The 17651-nt window shown below is 36.0% G+C and overlaps 1 protein-coding gene across 1 annotated transcript in view; it reads right to left on the reverse strand.

Moving 5' to 3' along the window:
• ADK (adenosine kinase) overlaps positions 1 to 17651 on the reverse strand; it is a gene marked incomplete at both ends in the record, with an annotated part of 297697 nt that overhangs the window by 258693 nt on the left and 21353 nt on the right. Inside the window, one exon of the mRNA XM_082001891.1 lies at positions 2644 to 2697. Within this exon, the coding sequence (XP_081858017.1) occupies positions 2644 to 2697 (54 nt within the window). The remainder of the gene's footprint in view (positions 1 to 2643; positions 2698 to 17651) is intronic.

Consider the following 17651-nt stretch of genomic DNA (forward strand, 5'->3'; position numbering starts at 1 on the left):
ACCCTATTGGTAAGTTGTCTTGCACCATTCCCTACAATTGGTATTTCTTTTAAATATGAAAGCCTCTCTAAATGTCGGAAAAGGATACTTAAGTATCTAACAAATCATCTGTAAGTTAAATCAGAGAATTTAGCTTGAAGAACTGAAAGTGTTCTGTGGATCAACACTGTTTAATCTGTTCTGTACCATACAGTTAACATGGTCCAAGGAGAAGAGCACACAGCATATTATAAAAGTTCCAAAGGCCTCTCCTGAAACAACGTGACACTGACCTACGAGAGTTTTTCCCCGGTCAAGTATCCAGCGACATTCAAGATGCCAAGGTCAATGGCAAAAGCATGTTCAAACTCTTTCATTATAACCAACAGCATACAAATCATATCAGGAGCTGCTGTAGTGATAACAATGAAAAACCAAAGAAAGGTTTCTGTTGCAGCTGATTCACATAAAACTTTAATTAAATAAAGAAAATTCAGTAAAACTAAAGGAGTTCCACCCTCCATTTAAATGAATATGCTGCAAACATATCACTAACTAATGTGCAATTAAGTAATATGCAACATGCTTAAAATAAAAAGCTCAAACAGGATTTTAGTATATTTAAACTACTTCAGATGAAACTCTTCACAAAAAGTTCAGTTTAATCAGTATCTATTGCACAAACAAAGCTTGTGTAAAGAGTACAACTTGTACTGTCCAAAATACAGACCTGTATGTCATTTAACTTGTGTTTAACCTCTCAACGTGCTAGTACTTTTAATACTTCTAGCTTGTTTCTTTTAAAATTGTTTAACACATTTAATGGGTTTATCATAATTATGCTGTCCACAAGTTTCTGTCATTAGAGAGGGTGCCCTATGTAAAACCAATCTTATCTACCTAGATCAAAGGCAACTGCTGTTGCCTGTCTTTTGCCTGGAGCTCAAGGAGTTTTAATGTCACAGGTACATTACCACGATGTACAAATGTAGGGGAAATGTCTTTTTACATCCTCTGAAAGAACACAGAAATTTTATTTGGCTAGTAATTCAATCACTGACTGAGGCTTTTTGCAAATAATTCTTTTTCCAAAGAAATTAAATCTTCATTACCAGAATACATTTTTACTGTTTGAAATCTATGACTTTCCTGAGAAACATCTAAACTTTTTTTTGAGGGATGGCAAAGACGACAGTCACATAGAATGTTCTTCAGGCAGCTCATGGAGAACAGTGAGTGAATGAGGCAAGAAAACTGGAGTTCAGCTATACACTGAGTATAGCTCTTTGGCCAGTGATATTAATGCGCAGGAATTAGAAACAGCAGTAATAAGAGAGACAATTACTTCACATAATGAAGAGCTTTAAGAACAAGAGAATTTTTAAACTAAATTCTGAAATAAAAAGTATTATACTATTGCCTTTATGTAACCTGTATGCTTACACATACAGGTGAGCAAAAATGTTCCAATTGTGCCATCTTTTATTTAGTGAGTACTTTTCTCCCATTTCATATAGTAACTCTTGATTGAACAGTCATCAGAGAAAGCATACCCAGCTCTAAGTCCCCTTCACTTTCAAAACACGTATACAGTTAAAAAATCAGTAACTTGGAGAACTTCAGCATCTGTTTTAAAAGCTACCATAACTGGGGTGGGGAAAAACAAACAAAAACCAAAACACTAAGGTTTCAAAACCAGGCATACAAACTCAGAATCCCCCTCCCCTATATCTAGATAATACGCAGACAATACCTGCCGGTCTTTTTACTTTTAATTTTCCAAACATGCTTATGCACAGCACCCAGTATTTGCTTTCAACTGAATTGTAGAGCTTTTGTATTTTAGTACGTAGTATGCCAAAATAAAAAATAAAGCTTATTTTGCCTGAACATGGAAGACTACCTAAAAATTGGAATAAATCTGAACTTCAAGCTTCTTTGGTTTGGGCATGTCTTTAATGAAGGGGCAAAATAATTGAATAAGTTTTTATTGCAGTGTTTAATTAAGCTTCCTATGGCTACTTCTCCTGCAAGACAAAAGAATTATCCAATCAACAATGGATCATATTTTTTTCCCCAGGAACAAGAGTTTTTAGGCTACAAAAACAGATTAGCCAAAAAAAGCAAAATTTCAATAGAACTAGTAGGGCACTGGTGACTTAGCTACATTCCACACCACAGCCCAACTGTATTGATGAGAATTTGTGAAGGTGGGAATGGCCATGATATCACATGAGTAGGCAAATTAAAATAATGAGTCAACACTGAACCTGAAAAAAAAACCAAAACAACCCTGCCTCTTCATTTCTGCCAGATACCCATGGACATACTGCAAGCAGGCAGTAGCTGTCAGTGTAACCACTGTCATTCATAAGACATCAACTAGGATGAACACTAAGACATTTAAGTTGCATGTGTACCAACTGCAGTTAATAAAAGAATTTTTCAAACAAAATAGTGAAAAAAAATTTTTTAAATCTTATTTTGAAACAATTAGTTATCACACGAGTTTTGTAATTTACAGCAGACAATATTGAAGAGCAGAAGCTATTTATGAAAACACAAAATTTTTGCTTCAGGCCTTTAGTAATAAGATATGCCTGTACACAGAAAAGTAAATACATATGACATGCATGTATATCACATCACCATAAAAGAGCTTACAGTTCTTTGTGCTTCTCCTCTGCTAAAATCTGGTCATTTGGCTTCAGCCCATACCTTGAAAAAAACCACAAAACACAAAGCAGTTACTCTCTTGAGAATATAGCCATAAAATGTAGTTTCATAGTTTCAAACCGTCAAATTATTAAATATGTAATGTAATATTTGTTGATTCAAGTACATCAGGTATTGCAAAGACTGCAGCAAAGTTTTCTAAAAAAATTTATTACATGCTTATTAAAGTAAACATCACACAAAACTTTTGCTTTGTATCACTGTTTCAAATTGTATCACATACTTTGGCTTGCTATATATCCAAAATCATTGCACTTCATACCATAAACTGTACATTGATCTTATAATTTGGATCTGACAAAACATGACAGTGAGGGAAAGAGACAACATGAACCCTCAAGCTGGCTGTATTGTTCCCCCTTGTACCAAATAAAACTATTATAATCAATACCAAAAACATTCTATAGAAAAAAATATACTTTAACAACAGGCCATTTAGGAAAACTTCTGCAGTTCATACAGGCAACTTCTGGGGCAAGTGAGAGCTTGAGAGAAAGAAACTGTCTTTGCTAGCTTAAACTAATAGGCAATTTAACAGAATAGGTTGCCTACACTGTCTGAATCAGAGGGAAAAAGGAACCCAGTCTCTCCCAGCACAGGCTACTACTAGTCATATTGCAGGCTGCACTGTCACTCACTTTGGAAAACCTTTAGGAAGTGACCTCACTTTTGTTCTACCTCAGAGTAAAACCTTCTGCCATCTCAAGATATTCCACAAATCTAACTGCTATAATTTTCTGTGGGGTTTGTTGCGGGGGGGGGGGGGCCTGTTTTGTTGTTGTTGATTGGTTTGTACAACAGTCATACATAATGTAAGCAGCTAAAAGTCAACTGTCCATCTGATAATTCTGCAAACAGCTAACTGCTCACACTGCAGAAGGTTCTCACTGTCCCCTTGCCCTCTGTTTTTGTTCCTTGCTTCAGTCAACTGCCAAGCCATAAATTACTGCCCCTGAGGAAAGATTCTGGTCATCAACCAACTGCAATCAAGCTATCTTGCAAATGGATTTTTGTTTGAAATAAAGTTAAAATATATGTTCTCTATTCCTTATAGCATTTTCTGATTTTACTCTCTGAAACTTGTTTTTTCAGCATCCATTAAAAATGCTAGCATCAACCCCAGACGCATTCTCAAGCTCACTAGTGCTGCATTCAAACATACAAGACACCAACTGACCCATTTTTCTTGTTTACATATGCAGAGACTGTGTTAGGTTATTTGCAATAGTATCACGCTGACTTGCATCCATTTATCCACTTTGCTGCTAAATCCTTCATGTAGCCACTTCTAATCAGGATACAGTGGGGTCCATCCACATTTTCCTTCTAAATACAGGGTTCTCATTTGACTCTTACAGCAAGCAGACTATACTGTAACATACTGTTCAATAACAGATTCAGGTCACTGGGTTTAATTGCCAAGTCTTCTTACCAGTTTACCATCCTATCAGTCTTTAAGCCACAAATTTTAACTGTTGTGATCTTAATCAATGTTTTCTGGTACTGAACAGTATCAGGCTCTTTCTTTAATAAAAAAGGGTCTAGCCCAATACCAGTCTCTTCATAATGCTGCTATACTTCCCTGATAGCTCCGTTTGTCATATCTTAATAAGCATTTACTTATATATTGGAGAAAAAGCAAACAGCTACCAGGAAATTATAAAAGGAACATCTTTCAGAAGTCAAAGGACACCAACTCTTCTTATGCAACCTGCAATCTTACTTAAAATAAAATCAGGTCATTTCTTAAAAGGATCTGCCTGTCATAGACAGATATACCCTTGGCTAATATGCAATCCATTTTGTAAATGGAGATAATTTTGCCCATTAAAAAAAAAAAATACCTGCAAAAAGTCACAACCATTCTTCACTAAAAATAACACTGCATGCTTTTCCTCTGACCAGAAATCAGACTACTTCGGCTAGAACTGAATACGACTTTATCTGCTGAGAAATAGCATCTATACTTAGCTTTTTAAAGCTTCCCAATTCCTTGTTCCTTCACTTTTTTTTTTTTAAAACCACAATTTAGCCCCCTCAGTTATTTATAGGAAAAAAAACCCAAATAAAACCCTTCACTACTTACTCAGACTAGAAAGTAAGCTACAACAGAAACCGTGTAACATAATGGGAATGCTATTTAACAGATGTGTCATTTTTGCCTCAGCTATGTTACTGACATACCACAGAGGGGTGCGGGAGGAACACAGTTACTACCCCTGAGGTTTGCAGAATGGTTCTTTTGGTGAACCTAACCTTTTTAGGTTTTTTAAAACCTTTTTAAAACCTTTTAGCTTACCTAATCTTTTTCACCACCACCACCTTTTTCACCATGAAAATGGCATTTTTCAAATATTCTTCCTTGACTCCTACAGATATTGCTTTGATAGCAATTTGTTACACAAAATTTCTGACAAAGGGACACACTTGTAGAGTTCAAACTTATATTAGTACTTCATGCATTAAGACAGGATGCATATTATATTTCATACACAGCTGCTGAAGTATGTAATATATTTAAACGCACAACTAGCACAGTGAACAGCTTACATGTTATTTCCCAACATGTGTTTCGTAGGAAAGATTGATAAGCTCCGGTTGGCTCCTCCTAACTGATGAAGGTTAGGGAGGTTAGATTTGGGGGAATTTCTTTAAAAAAAGATTTTAGGGGCCACGGATACTAAATGCAAAATTGAAGCTAAAGATACGCAGTTGAAAAATTTAAAATAAGGACATTTAAAATCATCTAAGCAACCAGAACAACATACTGTGCACATATTATATGTTTACACACCTGGTATTAAACTAGCAAGTAGACGAGAAGCAAATATGCTATGGAAATGGGCAAAGGAACTGAAGGGGCCGCAACTTCACTTTTTTCTATTTTCTGTCCCGTGAAATTCAAAGTTCAACACATCCTAGAATATTAAATAGCGATTATTCTTTTCAACTATCCAGTACCAAACTGTGATACAATTTCAAAATGTTAACAGTCTCTTCATTACTGCTCAAGGTCCTATTTCAAAAAAGGGACCTAAGAATAAAAAGCATGCGAGGGTCTACAGCAAGATTGTAGGTAAATGTCAAAACAAACTGTAGTACCTTTCAAAATACTTTTAAACACTTTGATATGTCCTTCACAAACATGTAATCTAGTGGAAGAGTAGCCAACGTTCCAGCTACTCCCTTCAAAATAGCAGCTGCACACAATCATGAAGATGGACAGAAAAAGAGCCCCAACTGCAGCAATTATCACACTGCACAGCTGCATATTTCCAAACTGGTGCAGCTGCCTGCCCAGATACACACACCCCAGCCTCTGAGCATCACAACTGATGGCTTCTGACAGCCCAGTAGGCTGACTGCACCTTGGATAAAACCTCCACTTTTGGAAGACTGCAGCTTTCTCCCCAAACTCAGTTCCTTATGGAATTTCTTAAGCCACATCTTGGTCTAACCTCTAGATGTCATCTTACCATAGTCACTCCGACATACCATATTCTGATCAAAGCTCAAATGACCTAGCTGCAGATAGGAGCTAACAGAGATCATTACTCTATCATCTATCCTCTAATCACAGTTTAAATGAGAAGTTTCACACTACTTTACATTACTCTTTTCAGTGCCAACACAATTTTTTTAAACAGTATTCTTTCCAACCTGGTTACAAAAAGGCATGTTTAGGCACTTAACTTACCAGGACATAGGACAAGCTAATCCCCCTTAGGTTTCATCAAGAAACAAAGACCCAACTCCAATTCACACTCTGGAAAAGCATCTCCCTGTCCTTTGACAATGGGACATGGTGATAAAGGATGTCTAAATTGCTGAGCAAGGCAATTTGAATACTTCCCATTAGTCCCTAACGCCATAACTTCAGAACATTTAACAAAGTGGGGATACATTTCAATGAGAAAAATCTAAAAACTAATTGAATTTCAATTATCAAGGATGTTTTCAACTTCCCAAGGCAAAGCTATCCTGAGCCTCTCAATCTTTTTTCCTCATTCGTTTACTGTAAGCAGTAACTCTACCAGAACTCAGGTCTGAACTTGATGTTATTTTCTTCCTTCCTAATTGTTATGTTTCCAAAACCAAATTTTATGTACATGCAGATACATACATAGTATCAAACTTAGCCCCCTAAAACATGAATTATAAATTCACAACTACATTAACCTAAAATATTTATCCTTTCCACAAGCCTGAAAATGAAGTAGCACAGACCCAAACTAAAAGATTATTGCGGGCATTCTAAGGACAGATATTATACAGAGCCTAAATGGTGTTAAGGAAATTTGGCTGTACGTATACCTAAATATACTCTATCAAAAAAATGCCAGGGCCACTTGGAAAGAGCTTTACTGTGTATAACAGCTAGAGGTACAACTCCAGCCAACACGTTCTATTTGCTTATAGTGCTACCAAAAATAACCCCCAAACTTATGAGGGCAGCATACTCTTCTCCTCTTGCACGTATATGACTTCCCTAGCATTCACCTAAAAATTTGTCATCTCAATTTCAGTTTTTGCAGAAATGTAACATTTTTATTAAATGTCTGCTTTTCATTTTTTAAGCATACTATAGCCTGTAAGTTCAGCTCTGACTTGTGAAATGCATTTTTAAGATCCAGATCCTTCTGAAATGGTAATCCTACAACTCAATGCTTTTATTTCCCAGGTCCTAATATAAGAGAGTATGAAAATTTATGTGCTTGGACTGTAGTCAGCACTTTTACAATAATGCTTTTAATGTAACAAACAGCCATAAGGCATGGTTCCCTTCAGGCAGCACCCAATTTTACAAAGCCTTAACCAAATTAAAAAGAAAAAACACAGCCTATGCTAAATATGTACTGGTACAAAACTGCAGATGAATATCAAGTTCAGATCTGCTCTACGAACAAGACTTTCCTGAAAAGCTGGTACAACTCACCTGTCCTAAGGCCCAGAATAAAAACTGGTGATGAGCAAACAAGTTTAAAAAATAGCAATAGATCTTCCTAGCTTCAACATTAATTCAACTTTCAAAATTTCTGACTTTAATCCAGCAACCTAAGAAAAAATTTATACAGAAAAAACAGCTAAAAATTGCACAGATATCAAACTAAAAATCACCAAAGACATATGCACTGCTGCTTGGGCCAGAAGACCCAAGACAAAAAATCTCCATCATGCAGACTACCCAGAAACAAAGAGGTACACAAAACTGTATACATAGAGTAATATTTTCATCAGTATTTTCAAGAATATTTGTGAAGGAACAAGACACTAGACAGAAAAGTTGTTGAGGTTTTTTGCATTAACCATCAAGGTGAATAGTCAGCATAAGAAAAACATTAAAACTATTTCAGTAATACAAAGTTGCAACAGTAAAGCACCCTAGGAAGCTTCAAATATATATCTGTGCAGACATTCCTCTGCCTTGTTTGATCTACAAATAAATACAATCTTTTTGCCACAGTACATGGCTCTGACTAATCTTGCTCCCCTTTAAATGCACTTGGGCTTTGCTATTCCATAAGCTTATTGTACTTGGCATGCTTTGCTGCAGTTACTGTTTCAAGTATTTCCCAGATTGATTAAAAAACAAATGTATGAAAGGGTAGATTTCCAACATGTTCTTTGAACTTTACAGAAAAGTCTTTAAATAAAGGAACAGAACGCAATTTCTCTGTAAGAGACCTAAAGCATGTTGGTTGTATTAACTGGACAAGACAAGTAGAATTTATGCTACGCTAGGCCATGCTTCATCAATAAAAGACAAGACCTTTTACAACAGGCTCTGCAGCAGCATTTCTTAATAATTTTTCAAGAAAACCATTAAAAAACCTTAAGGACTTCAGTATAGTCTTCTTGTATTTCAGATTAATCTAAAGAAGTTTCCAGAAGAATGATTCAGCGATTATGCTGCTTCAACTTCCAAGCAATGTTAAGGCTACCTTCACTGGGGGGGCGGGGGGGGAATACAGTCCTTTTTCTGTTTTTTTCTTCCTTAATTATTAATCTTATAAAAACTAGGACAACCAGACTGTAGGACATTGGTGCTCACACATCTTTTTTCAGACTGTATTGACTGCTTTCTAACAAATGCAGTTAACACATCCCACAAGATCGTTCAGGTCAGAAACACAGCCACGTGTGAACCTGCTACAACCGTGCATCCTCCTGAGCATTTACAGACCAATGCACACAGCAAGCCCAACAGAAACTCCCCGAATATTGCTAACACATCCTTTATGGGGGATGGGTATAGGAGGTCAGCCTGTTTCTCAGCTTCCATCTGCAATTTATCAGACAGAACAAGTAATGCTGCCATAACCTCTAACTCCATTTCTTCTGACTTGATCTATAAAGAGATCAAAAGGCAATAAATGAACTGGTTTTCCTACAGTCGTAAAATACTACCTGAAGCAAGGCAGTATTTCTGCATTTTTGACAAGGCCACAATTGCTTAGAAATTTCAGTTAAGTCTAATGTAGCCTCACTCTTCTGATTAGCCTAGTAATCTTTTTCATGTACACAAACATGGAGTGTAAGTACCATGACTTGTATTTGTTTGGATCATTACTTTACACTTGCTAAGTCAGATTCTAGGGGCTGTGCGTTTTCTAAATCAAGATGAAAACAAAAAACCACAACCCAGACCACACCTTATGTATAAATTCAGCAGCCAAATTCATCATGGACAAGATGTAACCAGCTAAACCAAAATTAAAGTTTCATGTAACTGGCACACACATACACACTAGTCCAAATACTTGTTTTAAGACATCTTTTTTCCCCCCATTAAAAAACCCAAACAGTAAAGGGCTTTGATACATATCCTGAAAGTCTCAGTCTCTTGCCTGACTTGCACTGGTTTTATTCCACCAGGTTAATACATTTGCTTTTTCATTTTTTCTGTAAATTCCTCTGTTGCTTTGCTATAGTCTCCCAGCTTCACTATCTGAAAGGCACCACACTCCCCATTCCCTCTAAATTTCTCTCCCCTTTAGCCTCTCTCCTATTCCATAAGAGGGCAGCTGGTCCCACCTACCTTTTCACATTCTTTCTTGGCCTCAAATTAACAGCAAACCAGGGAGCCCTTCTACACAATTTTTGGTTTTATGACAGCTGATCATCATCTGCTGTTACTCTAGGATGACCTTGCACACATTAGATTATTTTAGAAAAATTCCTTACTAAGTAGATACTGCTTTGTTGCCAAATACAAAATGCAAGTCCAGAATCTCTTCCTTGAAAAACTGAAAGATTAAAGAGGGATTGTATAGCTATTACACACAAAAAGCCTGCTTCAAGAAAAATTTAAGGTCCACTTCTACCAACAAAAGAGGAAACCATCTAAAAGGCTTTTCAGACATTCTTTTAGGAAAGTAGTAGGGCTGTGGGAGAATGCACATCTCGGATTGACTTCAACATGGATCAGCACTAGACCCAACACTATGCCACATATGTATGAGTGATCTAGAGTTAAGTACAGTAGCTGCTGATGAAATCCACAGATGACAGCAGACTGGCAAGGTTATGCAGTGACAACAGAACATTCTAGCAGACAGTAAGATGAACCTATTCAAACACAGTAACTTCAAAATACAGAAGAATAAAAAATATGGGCAGGGATAAAGGCATCCCACAGAGTACTAACTTGGAAAGGGGGGAACCCAAGTGTCATAAACTTAAACTAACTCAACCTGAGCTTCCAATTTATGTCAAATATTGAAGACATCAATGAATTGCTTTAATATAGAAATGGGAAAGAGCAAACAAACAAAACAAAAATGAGCAAGAAAACCAGTGAGCTGTCAAGCCCCACTAATTATTTCAGCCCCTTCCATTTTTTAACAGAAAAACACCTAGCTAAAATGTTTGGGAAGAAGAAATGTAAGTAGGAGTAAAGTACATGCTGGTGGCAATGGGAAAGAGACTTGAAAAAACAGCAATAGAAGGTTAAGATCCTTCTATCTGTTGAACAGAAAGACTTCTAAGACTGTTGAAAATAAATTAATTCATAGTTATCAGTGACAAAGAATCATCAAGTCCAGCTAGGGAAAGAGCATTGTCCTGGCAGATAATTACACTGCTTAATAAAACAAAAGCATCTACTTAAGGAAAAGTTTTAAGTGCAACTCAAACCACATATCTTGGCCATTTCATTTATAAAAAAAATCCTAGACTTTAAACACTGCTACTGGAATAGAAGTGTCAGGGCTGAGAGAATGAAGGACCATTCCATCATGGAGAACCCATGGAGAAATTTCTGGTGTTTTCATTTTTACCCAGTTATAGAACCCAATGTATATTCTTGTCTACTAGTATGACTGAAGTCTTATTTGGCTGCAAACCTCTGTTTTTCAGAGAAAAACTTGGAATTTCTGGGTGAAAGGGATCCCAAAAATATTAGCTGAAAGTTGTTTTTTTAACCATTATACTTATTATGAAAATGAAAGATGGATTTAAATTCCAACATGGAATTAACTAAAAATTACATCACAAAACCTAAAAGAAAAAAGAAATACAGTTATTGATGTAATAAATAGAAGCATTTTGTTCCCCCAATTTCTTGCATGGATATGATCACTAATTTAAATATAAACATTACTAGATATAGTTTTTCCAATTTTTTTTTGGGCCCCCCCCCCCCACACCCTTGATCAATATTTTCTTAAATAGTTGTTTCTAAATTATTCAGTGTAATAAGGTAGACTGCCCACTGATAATATGGTTGGAAATCAGAACTTTAATCAGCTATTAATATTGTAAGACAGATTTAAAGGGCTTTTGAAATTGAAGTCAAAACAATAATAGGTTTAAATGATTAAATGGGATTAAGAAAGCAAGGAAAGTTCAAAGCCTGTTAATCACTAGACTGTGGAAAATTGTGATCATTTAATAGGGTCAGCCCTATCACTCTGGACTTAAGGATATAGCAGTGGCCTTGTCAGAACAGCTTTCTTAACTATAAACTAGTAAGCTAAAAATTTAAGACATCTACACAGTTCCGGTATACAGGTAAAGAAAAATGTTTTCTCAGTAACTTTTGAAATATCCAACTGCAAGCACCTTTTAAAAAGCTGTGCACACTCTGTATATATTTTTTTTTAATTGGTAGTCATTATAATGGTAGAAATATGTTTGGTTGACCTTTAATAACTTCATCAAGGAATAAAATATTAATTCCCTTTGTGCAGAACTATAAGCAGTTCTGTTTATAGAATGAACTCTTTAACATTCTTTTAATATTATTCCTTTAAGCCTTCAATATTTAAACCATTTCTTTAGTGATACCAGTTATTTTGCATTGTTTCTGTTCCGAAATCATAACCTAACCTTTACATACCAATTTTCTTCAATTAGAAATAAACATTGGTTTGTTGTTGAATTAATTTTGATTATAAACACAAACCAGCTTTCACAATCTTGCATGAGATTCATTTGCATAAAAAATTACCAAAACCCCCAACAAAAGTAACATGTACATAATTCAAACAGTAATCAACTGAAGGGTTCCTGTTCTCTTCCTAGTTATCCACGATTATTTGCTATTATCACTTTAAAATTTATTGTTCAGAGCAACTTGTACCAGTTCTACAACAGATCCTGTCACCTCTAGTACTGAAATTCAACAAATACCTCACTACTGCATAAGGAGCTCTGCTTTGAGAAGGAAATTTTAAGAGAGAGTAGTATGGTTGTGGATGCAACCCTGAGAGTCTCCTGCCTGGATTTATAGATTATTTTAATGATTTCTTCTAAATAAAGACTCTCTGTACCCCATGTATGAATAGCACTGCCAGCTACTCAACTGAGCTTCTTTACACTTGAAAACAAGTCCTTCATCATTTCTTCTAAGGAGAAGGCAGACTTGTAATGCAATGTTCTTTAGGTGTCAGGATGAAGTTCAATAGGGTCTACTTCTACAGTAAAATACAGATTAATACTTTGGACAAACTAACAAAGGCAGTAACATTCCGCTGTTGCAAACATAGAACAACAGTGTTAGGCTCCATCAACATGCAATACATTTAATAACTGAATTACAACTTTTTTCCCATACTAGATCTGTTCTGTCCATCTCTAAAAAAAAAATGGAAACAGAATTTCTAAAATACAATTATTTTAATACCTCTTAGTACAAAGAGAGAAATGCCACATCAGTAAAAATCAATTCAGACACAGCAAAAGAAAATTATTCTCCAGAGAAGAACTCATAACCCACAAAGTCAGTCCAGAATATTGCTTTCAAATAATGAAATCCTCCAAAAGGAGAACACTGGACATGTTGAGGCTGTATCGAATCTTGATGGATGTTAAATATTGTCTTAATAATGCTAAGAATTTACCTTTTCATCATTCATAGTGACACAGAGAAAGACCGGTGTATCATATTGAATGCAAAATGCATTGCTCCATTTAGAAATCATAAGGAACCTAACAGCGAGTGTTACAAACTTTTTCTGATTTATTTAAAAAATGTAGTTTAAAATGTATTCCATTTTGCTATTGTATTCCATTTCCATTTGTTATATAACTTTATGGATGTCTGTTTGCGACAGGCTAGGCAAAAGTATCAATTCCATACTATTATTGCAACCTAAATGAGTCTTCATGTTGCCTAAAAGCTAGATCTCCTCCATCATGTCTCTGCATCTGAGCACTTGTTACAGGACAGTTCAGCTTACAGAAACTTATATGGAGAATTGTCAGGGAGTTCGTATGCCCTAATTTGCGTTCTCTAAAAAGGATTTTTAACACTGACTAGAGCAAATAGCAAGCTACAAACAAGTGTTACAGCTACTGTGAAATTCCAGCCATGCTGAAAGAACTTATCCAAGCCACTGAATGCATTAGCTTTATTGGAAAAAAGTAGCATATGGAAAATGGCAGAGAAGGTCTCTTTACTGCACTGAAAATGTTCATTTCATCCTAAAAAATGAAGGAGCAATACCAAGATGGAGATTCAGGGAAGCGCTCTTTAGAGAGAAACTCCTTGTTCTGCTACCACTAGCAGAGCAAACATATCAAGAAGAGCAGTTACTGCTTCTGGGAAGAAGTGTTCCTCTCTTTTGCCTCTAGCCATAGCCACTCTATTGTAACTTAACCCTTCACCCACGACGGTAGCTGCAACATCATGCCCAGACATCCAAAGATCTGGCAGAGGAAGAAGGGACTGAGGTGTCTGGACAGTTCTTACGGCCCAGAAGAGCCTCCTACTTTGGCTGAATAACAGTTTTGTCCCAGGGCTGGTTGTGTTTCAAGTGTTTCTAACTTTGTGAGTGAGCAGAAATTTGAAATTCAATATCCTCCTATTTTGTAAAGTTGCCAGGCTTCTTTTATTAACTTTTTACCTCAATTTACACATAAAGCTTGAAGTGTTCTACTTCGAAAACAAATCAGCTACACCTCAGATGTTCTTGGCTAAAGCAGGAATTATAGTTGGTGCTTTTAAAACAATAAAAAGCTAGCAATTACTAAAGCAACTTAATTAATTTGGTATTTGAATGTTGGAATCTGTTGGTACAACTCTACAGTTTGCCTTAGCTCACATATGCCAGCCATGTCCCTAGCACAAAAGCTGCTAAAGAAACAAGTCGGGGATTTCGCACAGGCTAACTTTTACAAAGGTGGCAAGATTAGCTTTTTTTTTTGCCTCACGTAAAGACGATAGCTAATTCCCAGCCCACGATCCTCTGAATGACTTCCAACAACTCCAAGCTTGTGGGATTGCAATCTGGATTAAAAATACTACAGACATTGAAACTATATCAAATCAAGATACACATGCAATCCCTTTATGTAATGTAGACCAACGAACCGTTGTGTTCTGTTTAGTACATTAGCTGTTGTTTAGTACTGCTGTACATAACATCTCAAGCACAACCAAAATAGTTTCAATGAGATATACTCTTACAAAAAATGAAGTTACAGCAATCAGATTTGGGGGAAGGTCTTTGATCTCTTTTCCACACAACAACTCTATGAAAAAAAGTTCCCAACAGACACATGAGATTTTGGAACACTTCACCTCTTCTACCGGAAAGCCATGGAAATATAAATATTAGAAATTAAAAGATTTACATTGCAACTACAGTTCTTGTCTTGAAAAAGAACAGATAAGGTATGCAAGCTTGAAGCCACGTAAGAGACACTGGGATTGAAATATCTGCAACGTACCATTTTTGTTTTTCTATTAACTTAATATCCATAGTTGAGACTGCATGCCATCTTTACTCGGAGAGGTCAGGCACTGAACTTGGTCATAGTTTCACTTCTCATGAAGTAAGATGACTGTACACTTCCTGACTACAGTGATAGCATAATTTTACAGCGATCTTTATCACCTATCTTCCTACCAATGGGAAGCTCCTGTTGACTAAAAAGAATAAAATCCAGCCTCAACAATAGATAAATAGCCTCAACAATACAAAGACTGAAAAAACATTCATGATTATATTTGCATTTCTATAACTTCTTGCTACTGTTCACTTGTTACAGCTTGTCATATTAGGCAGTCATATGCTCCTCTTTACACTTTGTCACGTGCGTCTCAGATTCTTGCATTGAAACTTTATCACTTTTGCTGTCACACCACAACAAGGGAAAAAATGCAAGGAAAAAATAATCACTGGAGCAAGCCGGAAAAATAATCACCCAAAATTGTTTAGCTATAGCTCCCTAGTCTTTAGCCGATAATAAGACATAAACCCATAAGTTTAAAGGAGAAATAAAAAATGAAGATAATTTGTATGTTGAAATTAATTCATGCAGCTTGCAAAGACACAGACCATTTCTGAGTGCAGTTTTTGAGTTGTCCTAAAACATATAGCATTGTTTTATAAGATTTGGCACAGGTTCAGAATAAGAATCTAATGGCATAGCAGGATACACAGCACAAACATCCACACCAGTGACTGATGAACTCATAACTGAATCTCATGATAATAATTTAAAAATGAAACAAAATGAACACACAACACTTTCACTGAAATATTCTATTATCCTATTAAAGGGGGAAATCAAGGGTTTGTGAAACTAAAGATCTTTGTCCTCAGCTCTGCATTTAATCTGAACTTACTAAATAACTACAGGCTTCATGACCTCCTGAATTCTACAACACAGACTTGGTCTCCAGTAACTTGGACTATTGATGATTCTGCCCTGACAAAAATAAGTAGCACTCAGACAGCTGGTTTATACTTCTCCACCCCTTGACTGAGAGAAAACAAGAACACCAGTAATTAAGAGGAAGACAGGCTGCCTCCACCCTCTCCCTGTGGCTACAGCAGAGACCACAGGTCCAACACTCCAGGAAGGAACAGGACAAGAAGAGGCAAAGCACAGAGCAGGCCTGGATGTGGTTATGTGACACAGAGCACAAGCATAGTATCAGGGATCAACAGTGGCATAAAGCACCTGATAACTTAGGTTACAGTTAACAGAAACACTGACATGGTATTTGTATATCAGGAATAGCCTGATGAAACAGCAAGTTACTAAAAAGAAACATTAAAAATTAGTATTTGATTTCAAGGGAAGGACAGAGTCCCTCTCACCTTGATGCATGTAACTTGGGAAGAAAAGCTACTGAGATTACAAATTGCCTGACCTGAATGAAGCAAAAACAATCGAGTAATAACAAGCATTATAATTCACTTAAATATCTAATTTTTTAAAAACTGAAGTTTTTAAGAAGCTGAAGGTATTCCAACCACTTCACAAATGCTATCATTAAAAAGTCATCTTCTCTAAAAGATGACAAATCAATTTCATCTACAGTAAAAAAAAAGTGTGATGAATAATCGTTAATTTTTGACTGGACTTTTCTATTCTTCAGTTCACAAGTGCTCAAACTGTTTCCTTATATCGCTACAGTAAAAAGAAAAAACTCTAGCCTTTCTTATGCTGCTGGAAATTTTAGGCTGGAGAAGCGGGATGGGAGTGGAAAACAATATTAAAATCGCATCTTATTACCCTGTAATTAAAAAGAATGCCTGCAACAATATCCAGAACATGAATCACAGTTTTTATCCACTGTATCCTAAATAAAAATCCATCTTGTGAAACTCCAAGATTAAAAATTTCAGTACAATCAGCAAGTACCACTTCCAAAGAGAAAGCTTTACCATCTAGTTTTGGATTGACTCCAGTTCTCTACTAAGAAACCCAGCTTTTTTCCAATCAAAGATGTCTTCAGCAAGGGTCTTTTCATTTAATATTGTTGCCTAGTTAAAAACAGACACACCTACTTAATTCATAGAACTTGTTCACTTGTTTGCATTGAGGAGGCAAATGGAACCCAGTATTTGCGTTGTAACACAACTCCCAAAGTTTTGTTAAACAAATTTTTACTTGGGAGTGAAGGGAAAATACAGATAAGCTCTGTGTGTGTGTGTATGTGTCTCAAGGTTATTCTAAAGAAAACAATTAATCCAAGAACTAGACATGTTCTATTGTCATGTATTAAATTGGCAAGTTTTCTGAAGAAATGGAAAAACAAAAAAAGGAAGTTATAGTTATGATTTGCAGTTTATTACTAAGCAAGCATTTAATAAAGTCAAAACACACAATAAAGAGATGAGATAACAAGGAGTGGAATATATTTCCTACTCATGAACTCGTTACATCTTATTTTACAGGTAAATAAGTAGTTACGCCCTTGTTGAGCTCTTCATTGCTCAAGTTCAGTACACTCTGAAAACATCACAGCTCCTCATGCAGAATTCTGTCATCATATAGGGTAGATTTTTAAAATAGCTTTTTCCAAATAGAGCTTAACTAAAATCTTTCATTTAAACTACACATTTAACTAAATGCACTAGGAGAAATGATCAGGCTTATAGAAAGCTCTGATTATGTTGTCAGGAAAGCTACCAAATTTATAGGCACATTAGTACTGAGAGGACCTTAAGACAGCCATCATTACCCTAAATTTTTGT

Source organism: Phaethon aethereus, assembly GCF_964289735.1.
Source record: "Phaethon aethereus genome assembly, chromosome: 7".
Taxonomy (NCBI): domain Eukaryota; kingdom Metazoa; phylum Chordata; class Aves; order Phaethontiformes; family Phaethontidae; genus Phaethon; species Phaethon aethereus.